Source organism: Vicugna pacos, chromosome 2 (genome assembly GCF_048564905.1).
Source record: "Vicugna pacos chromosome 2, VicPac4, whole genome shotgun sequence".
NCBI lineage: Eukaryota > Metazoa > Chordata > Mammalia > Artiodactyla > Camelidae > Vicugna > Vicugna pacos.
The window spans coordinates 58947790-58962716 of NC_132988.1; the positions used below are offsets into that span (position 1 = coordinate 58947790).

The 14927-nt window shown below is 36.5% G+C and overlaps 1 protein-coding gene across 4 annotated transcripts in view; it reads left to right on the forward strand.

The window, feature by feature from the left end:
- Positions 1 to 6292: 6292 nt before the first annotated feature.
- Positions 6293 to 14927, forward strand: part of SNCA (synuclein alpha) — a 113937-nt gene continuing 105302 nt past the window's right edge. Inside the window, exons 1-2 of one of the 4 annotated variants that reach the window (XM_031689953.2) lie at positions 6293 to 6431; positions 8099 to 8244. In XM_031689953.2, coding sequence (XP_031545813.1) covers positions 8124 to 8244 — 121 coding nt within the window. In that variant the 5' untranslated portion in view covers positions 6293 to 6431; positions 8099 to 8123. Of the gene's footprint in view, positions 6432 to 6547; positions 6654 to 6850; positions 7022 to 7537; positions 7626 to 8098; positions 8245 to 14927 lie in introns of those variants that run through there. The other 3 variants (XM_006209951.4, XM_015244165.3, XM_015244166.3) reach the window with 3 other exon arrangements.

Here is a 14927-nt window from a genome sequence, read left to right on the forward strand (position 1 = left end):
TGATGCATATTTTTAAATGATCTTTTAGAAAAGCCAATTTTTAATAGGGGAGTCAACAGTTCATCTCATGTTACTGGAATACTGATATTTTATTTGTTTTTTCTTTTTTCTTTTTTCTTTTACGTATTTACTTTAATGAGCATAAACTATTCACGGAACAAAAAAATAAAGGAGAGTTATATTTATAGAATATCATTTCAGCCTATCTTCTCATGGCGATCCATTTGATTTTTAACTTATCTTGAGAGTGTTTTTTAATTATTTAAATGTTCCCTCCAGGTTAAGACCATAATCCAAGACGATCAAGAAGACTGAATTCTCAGTTGGTTGATTGTTGCTATAGACACACACACAGATAAACTAAGACATTAAACATAAGTCCCTTTATATAGAAAAGACTTAGCAAATAGCTTCAATATTATTTATTCTTTCTTTAGTGTACATAATATCTGCCTTATGCATGTGTGTGTGTGTGTGTATTATATTCTTTTGCCTACCTCTTAATGATCTTGTAAATGTATATTATTTCCTTACTTGAAAATCAGTTGCACATATTTGAGTAATATTAGTTAGATTTTTCACATAAATCAGTTTTTCCTTTTGGTAACTCCATTACGCGAAGATTTTTGAATGCTATTTTTTCTTTCCTACACATGTATTTGAGGACATATCTGAAACAAGGTAGTTAGATTTCCTGTAGAAATTGGAGATTTACCTGTTTAAACAGGTCTATTTGTGCACTTTACATTTTGGAAATGTTAAATAAAAATACACAACTTTATTTTTTAACCATTTTCAAATGTTTAATAGCCAGTACTATAAAAAAAAATTCCTTCTTTGTTGTAATCTGATTACTTGGAGTGTCTCCTTATCCTGATCTAAAAACAAAAACAGAAACAAAAAACAACATTTAGTCCAATGTTTTAAGGTGATACGTTAAGGGGACTTTAAATAGAAATAAACCCAGAAAAGAATCTATAATTTAAAGCACAATTGATCTTAACATGGGGAAGCTGATTTAAAATTAATGCATTCATAATACTTAAAAATATATGAAAAATGATTAGACTGAATATACAGATAAGTTCTTGTCCTACTCTTGAGAAGATAATAGAAAAAATTCAAGTTATGTTTATAAAAAGTAAAAATAAAAATAATTTTAAAATAGACAATTGATTAAATACATAATAAAATATAACATTTTCAGGCAAAATGATGTTACAAATCCGTATTTATTTATATGGATATGTTTTGATGTTAATGTATTTATCAAGTAACCATTAAGAAATAATTTCTCATTTCCTTGTCTTAATCTCTTAATAATATACATTTCCAATTTTAGGTGTGATAACAAGATTTCAAAACATTAATGATGTGTTTTTTATAGAGTGTTGAAGAAAATTTCTTAAATGCCATCTAATAACTATCAAATTATCTACCGAGGAAAATATATCAGACGCTTGGGTAATTATGATATTATAAGAAGCATGCTCATTTTGCTGATTTGTTATGATCTCTCTGTTTACAAAGGTATTATAACTTCAGTTTAAAACATCACACAAAAACATTATGAATTCCCCTGAAATGTTTTTTCATCCATTTATTTTCTGCTTTTCTGCACACAAATGCTGTTGAAAAGTATGAGTAGATCTGTCACTGCCTTATCAGTCTGTCCAATCCTCAGTCACCTGGAACGTTAGAGGCTGAGTTTATCTCTGAATTGGATATTCACTCTGAAGCCTTTCAGAGCCACTGTCACAATGAGTCTGGCTAACTCTGAACACCATTTGTTGTATCATTTTATTTTACTCCCTTGGAAAATGAACATAATTCATACGGAGCTCTGCTACCACACCGTTAAAAAAACCAAGTTCCAAGAATGTAAAACTATCAAAAAGACAGCAAATGTCAATTTTATTGCTCTTACTGTATTTCTTCAGGCTGCTGAGCAAATTGCTGTGAGTGATGTTGTTATTGTAATCTATACATTAAGGAGAGAGAAGAGATACTGGCAGCGATTCAGTTAATAACCCCTATTAATGTCTCTTGACTCCCACACTCTCATCTCCCCACAACTTCCATCCCTGGTTGAATATTTTTTACTTGTCATAGTTAGCCAAAGTTATTGATGGGGAGGTATCAGATATGTGTGCTGTGCATGGGAAAGGAGTTTGGGGAGGGCGGGGAATAATGTTAACTACTGCAATTAAAAAAAAAATAGTGTTTCCTAGGGCATCCTAAAACATGAGGGCTCGGAAAGAGTAATGGCTACTTGCATTGAGAGATTCCACCATGCTTGGCTCATTGCTAAGAAGCAGATTATTTATTCTTTACAATAATCACACAAGTAAAATATCATCCTCATTTTACAGATAAGAAAATTGAGATTAGAGAGTTTGGATACTTGCTCTCAGTCCTGCTACCAAGTAGTAAGAACCTTGATAAGTCTCTGCTTTTAACTTGTACCCAGGACCTCTATTCTCAGAAGTCTACTATGCTCACCAGTGTTTGGTGTATTTCTTGAGCTCATAAAAACGTTTTTCCTTCTAATACTAAGTTTATTTGAACTTTTAGATCCCAAATATTTAAGTATCTTTCTATTTGGCTTTAAAGTCTTTAATCCTGGGTTTTTGAATATCTTCATATTCTTAGCATCAAAAACCACAGATATTTAAAATGATATCAGTTGAATTCTACATATTTCACATGTAAAATTCTTGTAGTCACAATTTGTGGTCACTCTACATTGCTGAGGATTCACTATTGTATTAATAAATATGATAAATTACATTGTGCTGGAATGAATGTCTATTATTATTATTATTATTATTTATTTTGCTGCCTATGGTATTATAGAAACAACATGAAACTGTCCACAGGGTCAAATTGAATAATCTTCTTTGGACTCTGAAGTCCTCTTTATTGTCCTTCATATCTCTTTGGAGTAACCCTACTGCCCTGTTTCAAGCTCACCCCCTTTCCAAAATCATAGACAATGCGTTCCCAGCTGTATGCATTATGAAATTACAGGAGAGGTGAGTCTACCAAGATCTGGCTACCTCATGTTTTCATACATCTGCAGAAGATGAGAGGAAAGTGCAGACAGGGAATAAGAAATAATCGGCCCAAGAATCAACATTCCATTACTCCTTGTGTTCACAACAAATACACACTATTATACAAAGATGGTGGAGATTATACTTTCCTCACATGGCACACCTAAAAAAGTCAGTTGTTTTATGGGGAAGACAAAGAAAGTTTAGGTTAATCATGCCTTTCATAGGATGTTTATCTTTAGCTAAATGACTGTATTAAATGCAGATAAACCATCCTATTAAAAAGTGGCAAAATATTTATTTTTCATTTATCAAAGAGAAAATCAAACATGAATGTAGTCATTAACGAAACATGCACATTAATAATGCCTCCCACTAAGCTATTCCTCCACGTTCCTTATGAGGTACAGGCCATTCAATGAGTTATTGGGTTTTTTTAGTTTAAAGTTTAAAGTTATATTCAAACAGTTAAACATTTACTCAAGGCTCTGCTGTCAACTGAATGATGAAAAAAAAAAAAAGTTCTTAACTTCCAGTTCCATTCTTTGTCCTGGAGTAGTTCTGCCTCCATGGGAACACTGAGCTGAGAGAGACTGTAGGTGGAACATAAGCAATGTCACTATTGCCATTCCCAGCAATTATAAGTTTATTGAATGCTTACTTTGTTCAAGGGACTTTGAAGGATGAAAACAGGAATAAAACATAGTCTTATAAATGAAACAAAATTACTTTACAATTTTCTTTTTTTTTATGTGGGTGATGGGAAATCATCTTCCCCTACAGATAATTACCAATATAGAAATGGCAAAATTTCAGATGTGAATGTGATGCTTTGGGACCTAAGTTCTCCTTGATTTCCATTGTCACATCGAAATTCAAAGGTCATATCTAACAGCACTGGGTCCCACTTTTTCCTCCTCCCCTCTCTCATGCCCATTCTCTAAATTTCCATAGAGTACTGCCGATTCAGAAGATAATTGTGCTTTTTGTAACAGTTCTTGCTGGATTTTCTCAGCTCTGTCACTTAAGAGCTAGGACATGTTTGCATTTTACCAGAATTCTTTTGAGTGTCAGATTTCCTATCTATAAAAGGTACAAAATAAAACTTAACTTACCCTCTTGTTATGATTACATGATACAGTACATTAGTCCTTTGCCAAGCATATAAAGCTGTGAAATCATGCTATTTTATAAGAAGCACAAAAATGTAACAACCACTCCAAAATAATTCTCTCCTTGGTCTGCCACAGGATCTAAAGTATCTGTCACTTCATTCACCCCTTTGACTTTTCCAGGAGGTCCCTGTTAAACTATAAATATGTCACACAATTGAATATTAAATATTTATATTAAATAGCTGTGATGGGTTACAATGGAAAACATTTATCAAATGCAGTAATAAAAAGAAACAATCGAAAGCAATAAAAAGAAACAATACTGATTCATGCAACAACATGAATGAATTTCACAAATATTAGGCTGAGTGAAAGAAGCCAGTTAGATACAAAAAATAGTTCACACTGTACATGGTTTTCTTTTTATGAAATTCTAGAATATGAACAACTAAAAAGGGCACAAGGGGACTTCCTGGGGTGATGAAAATGTTTTATTTCTTCAAAATTGTGTGGATTACACTAATGCATGTATTTTTCAAAACTGATTTAAAGGAACAGTTAAGATCTGAAGATATCACTCCATATAAATTTTAATTAAGAAAAAAAGCACATCTAAGCATTACTGTGTTTCTTTTTAAATAGTTCTCACATTTTTATGGATGCATTCCTAAATATTTACAGATGAAAAGATATATGCAATTCTTGAGATTTAGTGAAAAAAAAAACTGAGGGAAGAGCATAGTGATTAAAAAAAAATGAGTGGATGAGAAAATAGATGAAACCTGATTGATGATGCATTGGAAAATGGTGCAATTGGGTGATACTCCATTGACAGTTCTTTATTTTCTCTATCTTTGTGTATGTTTGAACATTTTCCATAATAAAAAGTTGAAAGGAGAGAAATCATCTTGGTTTATCTCCCTTTACAAGAGAAAACTGAACAGAAGGACATAACTTGTTCAAGCTCTCAAAACCAGAAAGCAAACCAATTGCCATGTTTAACCTACTGTCTCTGATCCCAAGGAAACAAAATACGAGCGTTTTGGAAAGGCTACTTTTAGAAAGGGTAGACGAATAGTGTGAGTTGTTGTTTAAGGAATATATATACTTGCTTCTCATCTCCTTTGGCTTCAAAATTGTTCTGTAGATATATGCTGCGTTTTGCTCACATTTCAGAATGTGTATGCAAGGATCAGAAAAAGAATTTTTTTCTTACAAGAATAAACACAAAACAAAATACAGCAAAGATTTGTTTTTCCCTTCCAGTTCTAAAAGCATCCTTCCATTCCAGGCAAAGAAAGCACAGGCATTCTGTTAGGGGAGGAGCTTGGTTCTCCATTCTGGTGTGATCCAGGAACAGCTGTTTTCCCTCCAGCTCTGAAAGGTGAAACTGTATTAAGCAAAGTGGGGGGGGGGTTGTCTTGAAGCCTACGAGCTTGTTTGTGTGTCCGTGTGTGGGATGGGGTGCCGTGTCAGCGCTAAGGACAACGTAAATCAGAAGTCAGAAAGGTGAATGGTGTGTAGAATTTCCCTTTTCAGAAGGGGACGGAGGAGAAATTGCAAATGATAGTTCAGGAGAATAAATCGCGGTGGATTTGTCTCTTCCATCCAGGCACGTGATTCTGGAAAGTAAATTCCATTCTGAGATCGAAAAGCTTACAGCCGCTTGGTTTCGACGGCTGGGGGATATTTATTTCTTGTTCCACTGATGTGAAAGTCAGCGTCTGGCAGCCGCTGATTGGTGGAAAAGAAAATGGTGATAGTGGGGTGGGAAGAGGATTTGACGAGCCTCCTGCCTCCTCAACCTGTAACTCTTCTTTACTAGTCTCCTCTCCACCTGTGAGACCATTTCGGGCTCATCAGAGGTTAGGAGCAAACGCAAATCTGAAGGATATTTAAACAAAAGCATCCTTAACGTTGTGTTCTACGACCCTTAATCACATTTCAACGTTCCGAGAGAAACGTGCTCTGTGAGCACACTTCCTAAGCCGCCTGGCTTCTTCAGCAGCTCCCAGACAGATTGGTTCTATCTTCGGTGGTCCCACTTCCCCAGGCTGGCTCTGACGTGGGGCTCCCCTTGAGGAACCAGAGGGAAAGGCGGAGACAGGGAAGGAGGGTGGATGGGAAAAGGGCGAGACGGCAGCCCAAGCATAACAGCTTTGAATCTCCAGAAGAGCCCCTGTGACCCTGAACTTGAGGTGAAGTGAAGAACATCCCACCTACCCGGCCCCCAGGACCAGGCGGGCGGCTGAAGCTGGAGGTACAGCCTTCCCCCACCCCCACCCCCTTCCGAGGAGAGGAGTGAAGCGCACGCGGCGGGGAAAGCAGCGAGCGCCGGGAGAGGGGCGGGGAGAGGCGCTGACAAATCAGCTGCGGGGGCGGTGAGCCGAGGAGAAGGAGGAGGAAGAGGAGGAGGAGGACCACGACGAGAAGGGGACCCGGGAGAGGGGGCGAGCGACCGAGCGCAGAGACGCGGGGTGAGGTGTGTGCTGGCTTTAGAACAGACCCTGGGACCGAGCCTTGCCTTTAGCATCCTTGGCGCTCTCTCCCCGCCTTCCCTTCTGACCTTCTGTCTTTTTCCCTCGGATCCTCTCGTGCGAGGGACGGGGACTGGCAATTCGACTACAGGTTCGCTGGTTCGCCTCCGACGCCCCCAGCCTCTCATCACCGGGCTGTGCTGACAGCCGCCGCCTCTGGGGACCATCCCTCTCCTAGTGCCGCCTCCACCCTTCCTGTGCGCTTTTTATCCTCCCTTTTCCCATTTAAATAATATTTGGGAACTGTTTTAAAAAATTTTTTTTAAGTAGGGGTGGGGGAGAAATCAGAGTTCCGAGGAGCCAAGGGATTCAGGTAAGGACCTGTGGATCTAAACGGCAGATTTGGAAATCCTGGAGAAAACCTGGTGGGAGAGGAGTCATTGCGGACACCTGGGAGGGGGCTGGTGCTGCAGTGACGACCCACTGTAGTCAAGTTTTTCGAAGGTACTTATCCTTTTGGTGAGCTTAATGAAAGTAGATTGACCTGGCTTTCCACCTGCGTCCAGTACTCCCGTCTTCCCGTCTTCAAAAGCTGAGAGGTTAGGGATCTCTGATACGCTTTTCCTTGGAAACGCGAGGATGCTCAATCGAATATGAGTATTCAACTTTTACTTCTCTCTTTACTTAAATCCCCCAGTCCGCCCTCTCTGTTCTCTCTGTAAACAAGCTGTGTTTGGCAAATCATGGAAGCGCTAAGAGGGCAAGTCAACAGGTGGTAAGGGGTTAACAGGTGAGGGCTTTGAGATGGTGGAGGCTCAGCGTACTGAGAACGCCCCCTCGAGTGGCCGGCGAGCTTCTGGAGACTGCCCACGAGTGTGAACTCGCGCCTGCCAGCCTGCCTGCTCCGGGTAGAGGGCGAGGGCTGGGTGAATTGTCGAGTGGGCACGCAGTTGGCCTGAGGTTCAGCCACACCCAGAGTGAGTTGTTCTCTTCCCTCCCCTCTCCATGGTCAACCTGTTAGCCATCTTCTGGGATTTAAGAGTGTCCCTGACCCCATGCCTCCAGTTCCCTTTCTTTTCCTGTGATCTGTCGTCTAAACGCAATTCTAACTTATAGTCACGTTTTGGACCCCGGGAAGTTGAAAGGGGTCCATCTTTTCATGCAACTCCACTTGGAAAACGCAGTAAGAACAGCTCAGATGATTCATCCTAATCTATGTTTAGGCGGCTAGACTTTTACCAGCCAAGATGGATGGGAGATGCTAAAATTTTAACGCAAAATCTAAACAAAACAAAATGCTAGTTGATCCAGTGGTTGAAATGAAGGTACTCTTTTAAGAGTTTCACACTTTGGGAGATTCTGCTCACTTTCAGTGATTTTCAACCTTGGGTAGTTCTAATTTTGTTTTGCTTTATGGAAAAGTTATCAAAGTATATTTTATGTTCTCCAGGGTGGTGTAAAGGAATTCAATAGCCATGGATGTGTTAATGAAAGGACTTTCAAAGGCCAAGGAGGGAGTCGTGGCTGCTGCTGAAAAAACCAAACAGGGTGTGGCAGAAGCAGCAGGAAAGACTAAAGAGGGTGTTCTCTATGTAGGTAGGTAAGCCCCAAGTGTCATTTTGATATTTATTTATGACTGATGGTTGGGATGATTGATGCTTTAAATCTTGGTGTTTCTCACTCAGTTTTGCATCTTCCCTTGTCAAAAAGATGGACTGAATCAGAGGTGTGTGTGGGTAGGTGAATGTATATGTTTGAACTAATAGTAAAAAGTGGGGCTAATCTTTTCTTCTGCCAGATTACTTAATTTTGCAATAATGCTTAGGACTTTGTTTCTTTTTTAAAAGGAATATGTCTATGCAGAAGTAACTATCATTCTGAGGACAGTTTTTGAAACTTAGTCTTTTAAAAAAATACTCAAGAATTTGTTAAGAATCAAAATCACTCATGGAATTTGATTTCTTTAATCATCATGTAGAGTATTTGGTAATTTGGGCATATTCTAATTTTAAAATAAGACTTTGATATGGCCTTGAGATATATAAAGAGAGACCTACTGTGGCCCTGAAAAGGAAAAGACAAAAGGTCTTTGGTGTAGTTACTCCTTGTGACCACTTGGTAAGCTGGGGACAAAGTGCTCCAAAAAGTGCTTGAGGGTTGCTAGTATCTCCAAGTCACTTCATAGTTTATTTATTAAACAGCACACATAATAAATTGAAATTGATGCTTATCATTTCTACTTGTTTATAAATTCCCATCTTGGAGTATTCACGCAGACCCTGACTTTCTTCTCCTTATCTTGAGCTGTGTTAGGTGGTGTGTTATTTTACAAACCCCTTCAAATTCTTTGGGGAAGAAATAGCCACACATATAGACACATATATATATAGACACACACTCATCCATAGGGACACGCAGACACATACGCATACACTCACCTACTGCCTTTTCTGTCTCTTCTCTTCCTCTGAGCTCTTCCGTATTCTCCGGTAGCAGCTATGGCAACAGTAGCCACAGGATGAGCAATAAAGTGGAGGATGAGCATATTGGGTGGCATAGGACTCTGTCTGTGGGATGAGAAAAAGCTATGCTGTCACTCCAACATAGATGGCTGGAGAAAAGTGATGACTTGTAATGATTTTTCCTGAATGCTTCTCATTTGAAATTTTTATTTTTATTGTTCATAGACTCTTGGCTTGATCTTACCACAAATCTTTAGATGAATTATTCTGTATCTTAAAACATATTTTCAGAAAACCGTTTAATTAAAAATCTTATAAGAGGAAAAAATTGATGGGTTAATTTCAAGGTTTTTTGCAAAGTGTGAATTGTATCATTTTAGGTGGAATTTGGAATATTGAATCAATGACATGCAAATAATCAACATCTTTCTTTATATTTGTCCTCAGTTTTCCAAGTTGTGCAAGTGCATGCACACAACTATTCTTCGATTTCAATTACTTTATAACTTAGTAACTTTAAAGATTTTTTAAGGGATGATAATATTCACTCTATTAGTTTCTAATGAGTCCAGAAATGACTAAATATTAAATTAACATATTGTTCCTTTCCAGGTAATAAACAGGATTATCATCTGGAAATACTTTTATTTTTATTGTCAACTATGAGTTTGTATCATTTATGTTTGAAAGTTGGTTAAAAGTTGAACACACATACAGAATTCAGGATGAAAAGTGACCATGTGAAGACACAGTCATGTAGTTTAGGGATTGGTAAGCTTTTCCTGAAAAGGGATAGATAGTAAATATTTTAGGCTGTGATATCTCTGTTTTAACTGTTCAGTTCTGCTCTTGCAGTGTGAAAGCAGCCACAGACAATAATTAGGGTGGCTTTGTTCCAATAAAATTTAACTTACCAAAACAGGTGGGGGAATTTATTTGGCCCTTAGGCTATAATATGCTGACTCCTGATAAAGTGGGAAAAATAGACTTGATATCAGACCAACCTAAATCCCAGTCTAGGCTGTATCACTTACTGCCTCTAGGATACTGGGGGAGTTACTTAACACATGTAAACATCATTTTCCTCATTTGTAAAAATATGACTTGGATAAATACAAGTACCTTGCTGAGTTTTTGTGAGAATGTCATGATAAAGCAGAACACATGAGTAATAAAACATACTTTAACACTTAATTTTTTAATAACGTTTTAAGTTAACAGAGAAACTAAGAAGTACAGAAGTTCCCATGTACCCCTGACCCCACACATGCATAGCCTCTCCCATCACCAACATCCTTCACCAGAGTGGTGAATTTGTTACAACTGTTGAACCTGCTCTGACACATCATAGTCACCCAAAGTCCAGGGTTCGCTCTTGGTGTAGTACATTCTGTGGGTTTGGACAAATGTATAATGCCATGTAGTCATCATTATAGTATCATATAGAGTATTTTCACTGTCCTAAAAATCCTCTGTGCTCTGCTTATTCATGGCCTTCCCCCAGCCCCTGGCAACCACTGATCATTTTTCTCTCCATAGTTTTGTGTTTTTCCAAAATGTCATATTATTGGAATCATATAGTATGTAGCCTGTTCAGACTGACTTCTTTCACTTAATAATATGCATTTAAGGTTCTTCCATATATTTTAATGGCTCATATTTTTATTGCAAGTAATATTCTACTGTCAGCTGATTTCTTTTTAGTGCCAAATAATTCCATTGTCTCGATGTAACAGTTTGTTTATCCATTCACCTCCTGAAGGATATCTTGGTTGCTTCTCAGTTTTGGCAGTGATGAATAAAGCTGCTATAAACATCTGTGTACAGATTTTTTTGTGGACATAAGTTTTCAGCTCCTTTGGGTAAATATCAAGGAGCACAATTGCTGGGTCAAATGGTAAAAATACATTTACTTCTTTTAAGAAGCCATCAAACTGTCTTCTAAAGTTGCTGCACCATTTTGCGTTTCTCCCAGCAATCAATGACAGTTCTCCTTGCTCTGCATCCTTGACCACATGTTCTGAATTTTGGCCTTTCTAATAGTGGCATTTCATTGTTATTTTAATTTGCGTTTCCTTGATGATATAGAATGTGGAGTATCTTTTCAGATGCTTATCTGCTGTCTGTACATCATCTTTGGTGAGGCGTCTGTTAAGGTCTTTGGCCCATTTTGTAACCAGGTTATTTGTTTTCTTATTGTTGATTTTAAGAATTCTTTGTCTATCTTGGATAATAATTCATTTTCAGATGTATCTTTTGTAAATATTTCTTGTCTGTAGATTGTTTTCTCATTCTCTTGACATTGTCTTTCACAGAAGTTTTTAATTTAAATGAATTCTGGCTTATTAATCATTTTTTCATAAAGCATGTCTTTGGTGTTACAGCTAAAAAGTTATTGCCATACCCAAGATTATGTAGATTTTCTCTTATGTGATCTCCTAGGAGTTTTATAATTTTGTACTTTTCATTTAGGGCTGTGATTCATGTTGGGTTATTTACTTGTGAAGGGTGAAAGTTGGTGTATAAAGTTATTTTTTGCATGTAGATATCAAGTTGTTCTAAACCATTTGTTTAAAAGACTATCTTTGCTTCATTTTATTGACTTTTTTCCTTTGTCAAAAAGAAGTTGATTATATGTGGGTGTATTACTGGCTTCCTTGATCTATTTGTTTATCCTTTCACCAATATCATACTGTCTTGATTATTGTAGCTTTGTAGTAAGTCTTGAAGTTTGACAGTGTCAGTCCTCTTTCTTCTTCTTCATACTGTGTTGAGAAATAATCTCATTCCTTTATATTATTATACTTTTGGTAACTATCTCTTAATTATTTGAAGAACTACTATAAGAACCAGTGCTATTTTATGTTTTTTTTCTTTTGTGATATCTTTGTATGCAAAATTTTAATCAACATACTTCAATTTAATGGACAAGTTTTTTTTTTCAGTCAAATGATTTAGAAATTATAAACTGAGAGTCAAATTCAAAAGTGGAAAAGGTTAATTCTCTTTATAGAATGCCAAGTAATATAACAGTAAAGGCAATAAAATGATCTTTAAAACTCTTCTAAAGCCACTTTACTCAATAGACACCAGTGGTCAAGATTGTGGATTGAAATTATATTCCCAAGTCACAATATACTTCACCTGTACCATATTGAGAAGTCAACATAACATGCACAACAGTATAACTGAGTTGTTGCAACCCCCCTGGCATTTCTGACCTTCTTCATTCTGCAGCCTTGTAAAGTCATGAGAGACAAGTTGGGATGGGTGTGGGCCACCTCTGCTCAGGGAAGCCATCAGATTTAGTGTCCCTTCAGCTATATATAAACACACACATGTATACTGCTAGTCACACAGCCTCTTGGCCCCTATTTTGTGGCTATATCTTTTCAACTACAGATTACTCATCAATTAAAGGTTAATCATGAATAACATGTACTCATGAACAATTTTGACAGCCAAAACAAGGTGATGGGTTTGATACAAAGCAACCTCATCAAGACTTTGATGTATCTTTGATTCAGGATACATTCCATGATTTAGTCAAAGATCAAATTATCAGGATAACTGAGGCAGAGAGGAAAGACCACAGGCCACTGTTAAACATTCCTTTCTACTAGTCATTTTTAAAAATAAGGGGTGCAGGGAATGGTAGGTGGGCAGTAATAAGAAATACTCTCTTAAATAGAGGCTTCTCTCACTTCGCATAATCCAGTATGCATGAATTTCAGTTACCACAGTTAGTTAAATAACACCAGTCCCTAACAACAGTTCAATTTCTATTACCACAGTAAATAAACTGAGTGATTATATAAAGTACAAACTTTGCTCCTAGCTCCTCAGCCCACAAATCACTACATAAATACCAGAAGCTCATTATGATCCACGATCAAATTACATCACTCCTTTCAAAGTTGTTGGTGATCAGGCACTGCACATCTGTTATTCAGTTCAGACAGACAGCAAAGCCCAGAGTTGTACTGCTGCCTTTTCTCCCGGTGACAAACACACATGATATTTTACTAAAATGCATAATTGAAAGAGGAAGTTGGCACCCCAAAATGAATGTCCAGCAAATAAAGTGAAAAATCCTACAAATAAAATTTGAGGCAAACCTAAACTTATTTATAGAAAAAGTAGCTGACTGTAGGAATGTCGACACTGCTCCCATTAAAGAGACTGTAGAAGTGCAGCCAGAGGAACTTACTGAAGGTGCAGGTATCAACAGAAATGGAGAGTATGGTTGTGATTAATAGGGAGAAGATGTCCCAGAGGAAGTGGTCCACATAAACACTTCACATTGAAGGAACTACCAGAGATATATTGTGACATTAAAACTACAAAAGCTAAGATTTTGGAAACTGACCCAAATTTACAAAAGAGTATGACAAATTTTTAAGACCTAGAAAAGATGCTCAGCGCGATATCGAAAGTTAGACAATGAGAAAACAAACACTGCTTAAACTACTCAGTAAGTTTTTTTAGAAAGAAACACTTTAATTCTCAGTATTTTAAATTATAGTATACAAAATAAATATTAGTTATATTAGCTTTTAATTTCCCTATAATTTATAAATAACTAGGAGAACTTTTAATGTTTTTGACAAAAAATTTTAGAGGCCATGGAACAACAGTGATTTTTATTGCTGATTAATCAGAATTTTCCTCATTGATTATTAAGATCACTTTCTATAGCTTCATCTCAGCTTGTATGCAGTCATTTTCTGATCCACAATACTATGCAAAGTGATCATTGCCTGAAACACACACACACACACACTCACGTCATATTGCATATATGTAAAATACCATCCTGTATCCTTTACTATGTTTAACAACTATACAACTTCATTATATGAATTTGTGACATGGTGATTTGTCCCACGTTTTAAACTGAAAATTACTCTACAAATATTATATAAGAAGAAGAATAGCAGGTATCACTAAGTATTTACTATGTACTAAACACTACTTTAAGGACTGTACATGTATTATTTCCTTTGATCTTCATGCTGATTGTATGATGTGTATTTATTATGTAGTGAAGTGAAGATTTAAAGCCAGAAAAATCAGAATACAGAGCTGACTTTCCTCACTACAAAGCTGTAGTTTGTTTTATGTTACATATTTATTAGAAGTCCTTAAATGTATTCAAGTTGGAAATTCTTAAGATATATTTAAATTGCTTTATCAAATGTAGAAACTTTCCTTGACTGTTTTGTGAAGTGTAAGTTTAAGAATAATGCATGCAAATTTCACTTAATGCCATATTTATATATTTTTATAAAAAATTCAAAGAACATATTCAATATGAACTTATATATTTACTTAAATCATCTTATAGATCATCATATTATTTAAATAATAGATATGTACTTCTAAATAAATTTGGAACTAGAAACTGCCTCAGACTAATGTTTCTCAAATTTGATCCATGAATTACCTGCATTAGATTATGAGGGTTATTAAATATGCAAATATCTGTACCTGTTATTTACTGAGTATTGAAACTTTAACTCAATAGTCAACGTTTTCTAACCTCACTGCCACCCAATTGATTCTGCTGCCACTCAGCTGATTCCGCTGCACTCTCCAGTTTAAGAACCAGCTTCTAAGTGATTATTTAATTAATCCTATGTATTCATTTTATTGATATGGCAACTGAGGCTCTCTTACACTTTTTTCCTTGGTTGTAAAATGTGTTTACAGTTATTTCACTAGTATACTATACTTATAAAGCTTATAAGGCTTTATAAATCAGTGCATTTTTAAACTGAAGGTGGGTAACTATCTTAATATCCAAATAGAGGTTTA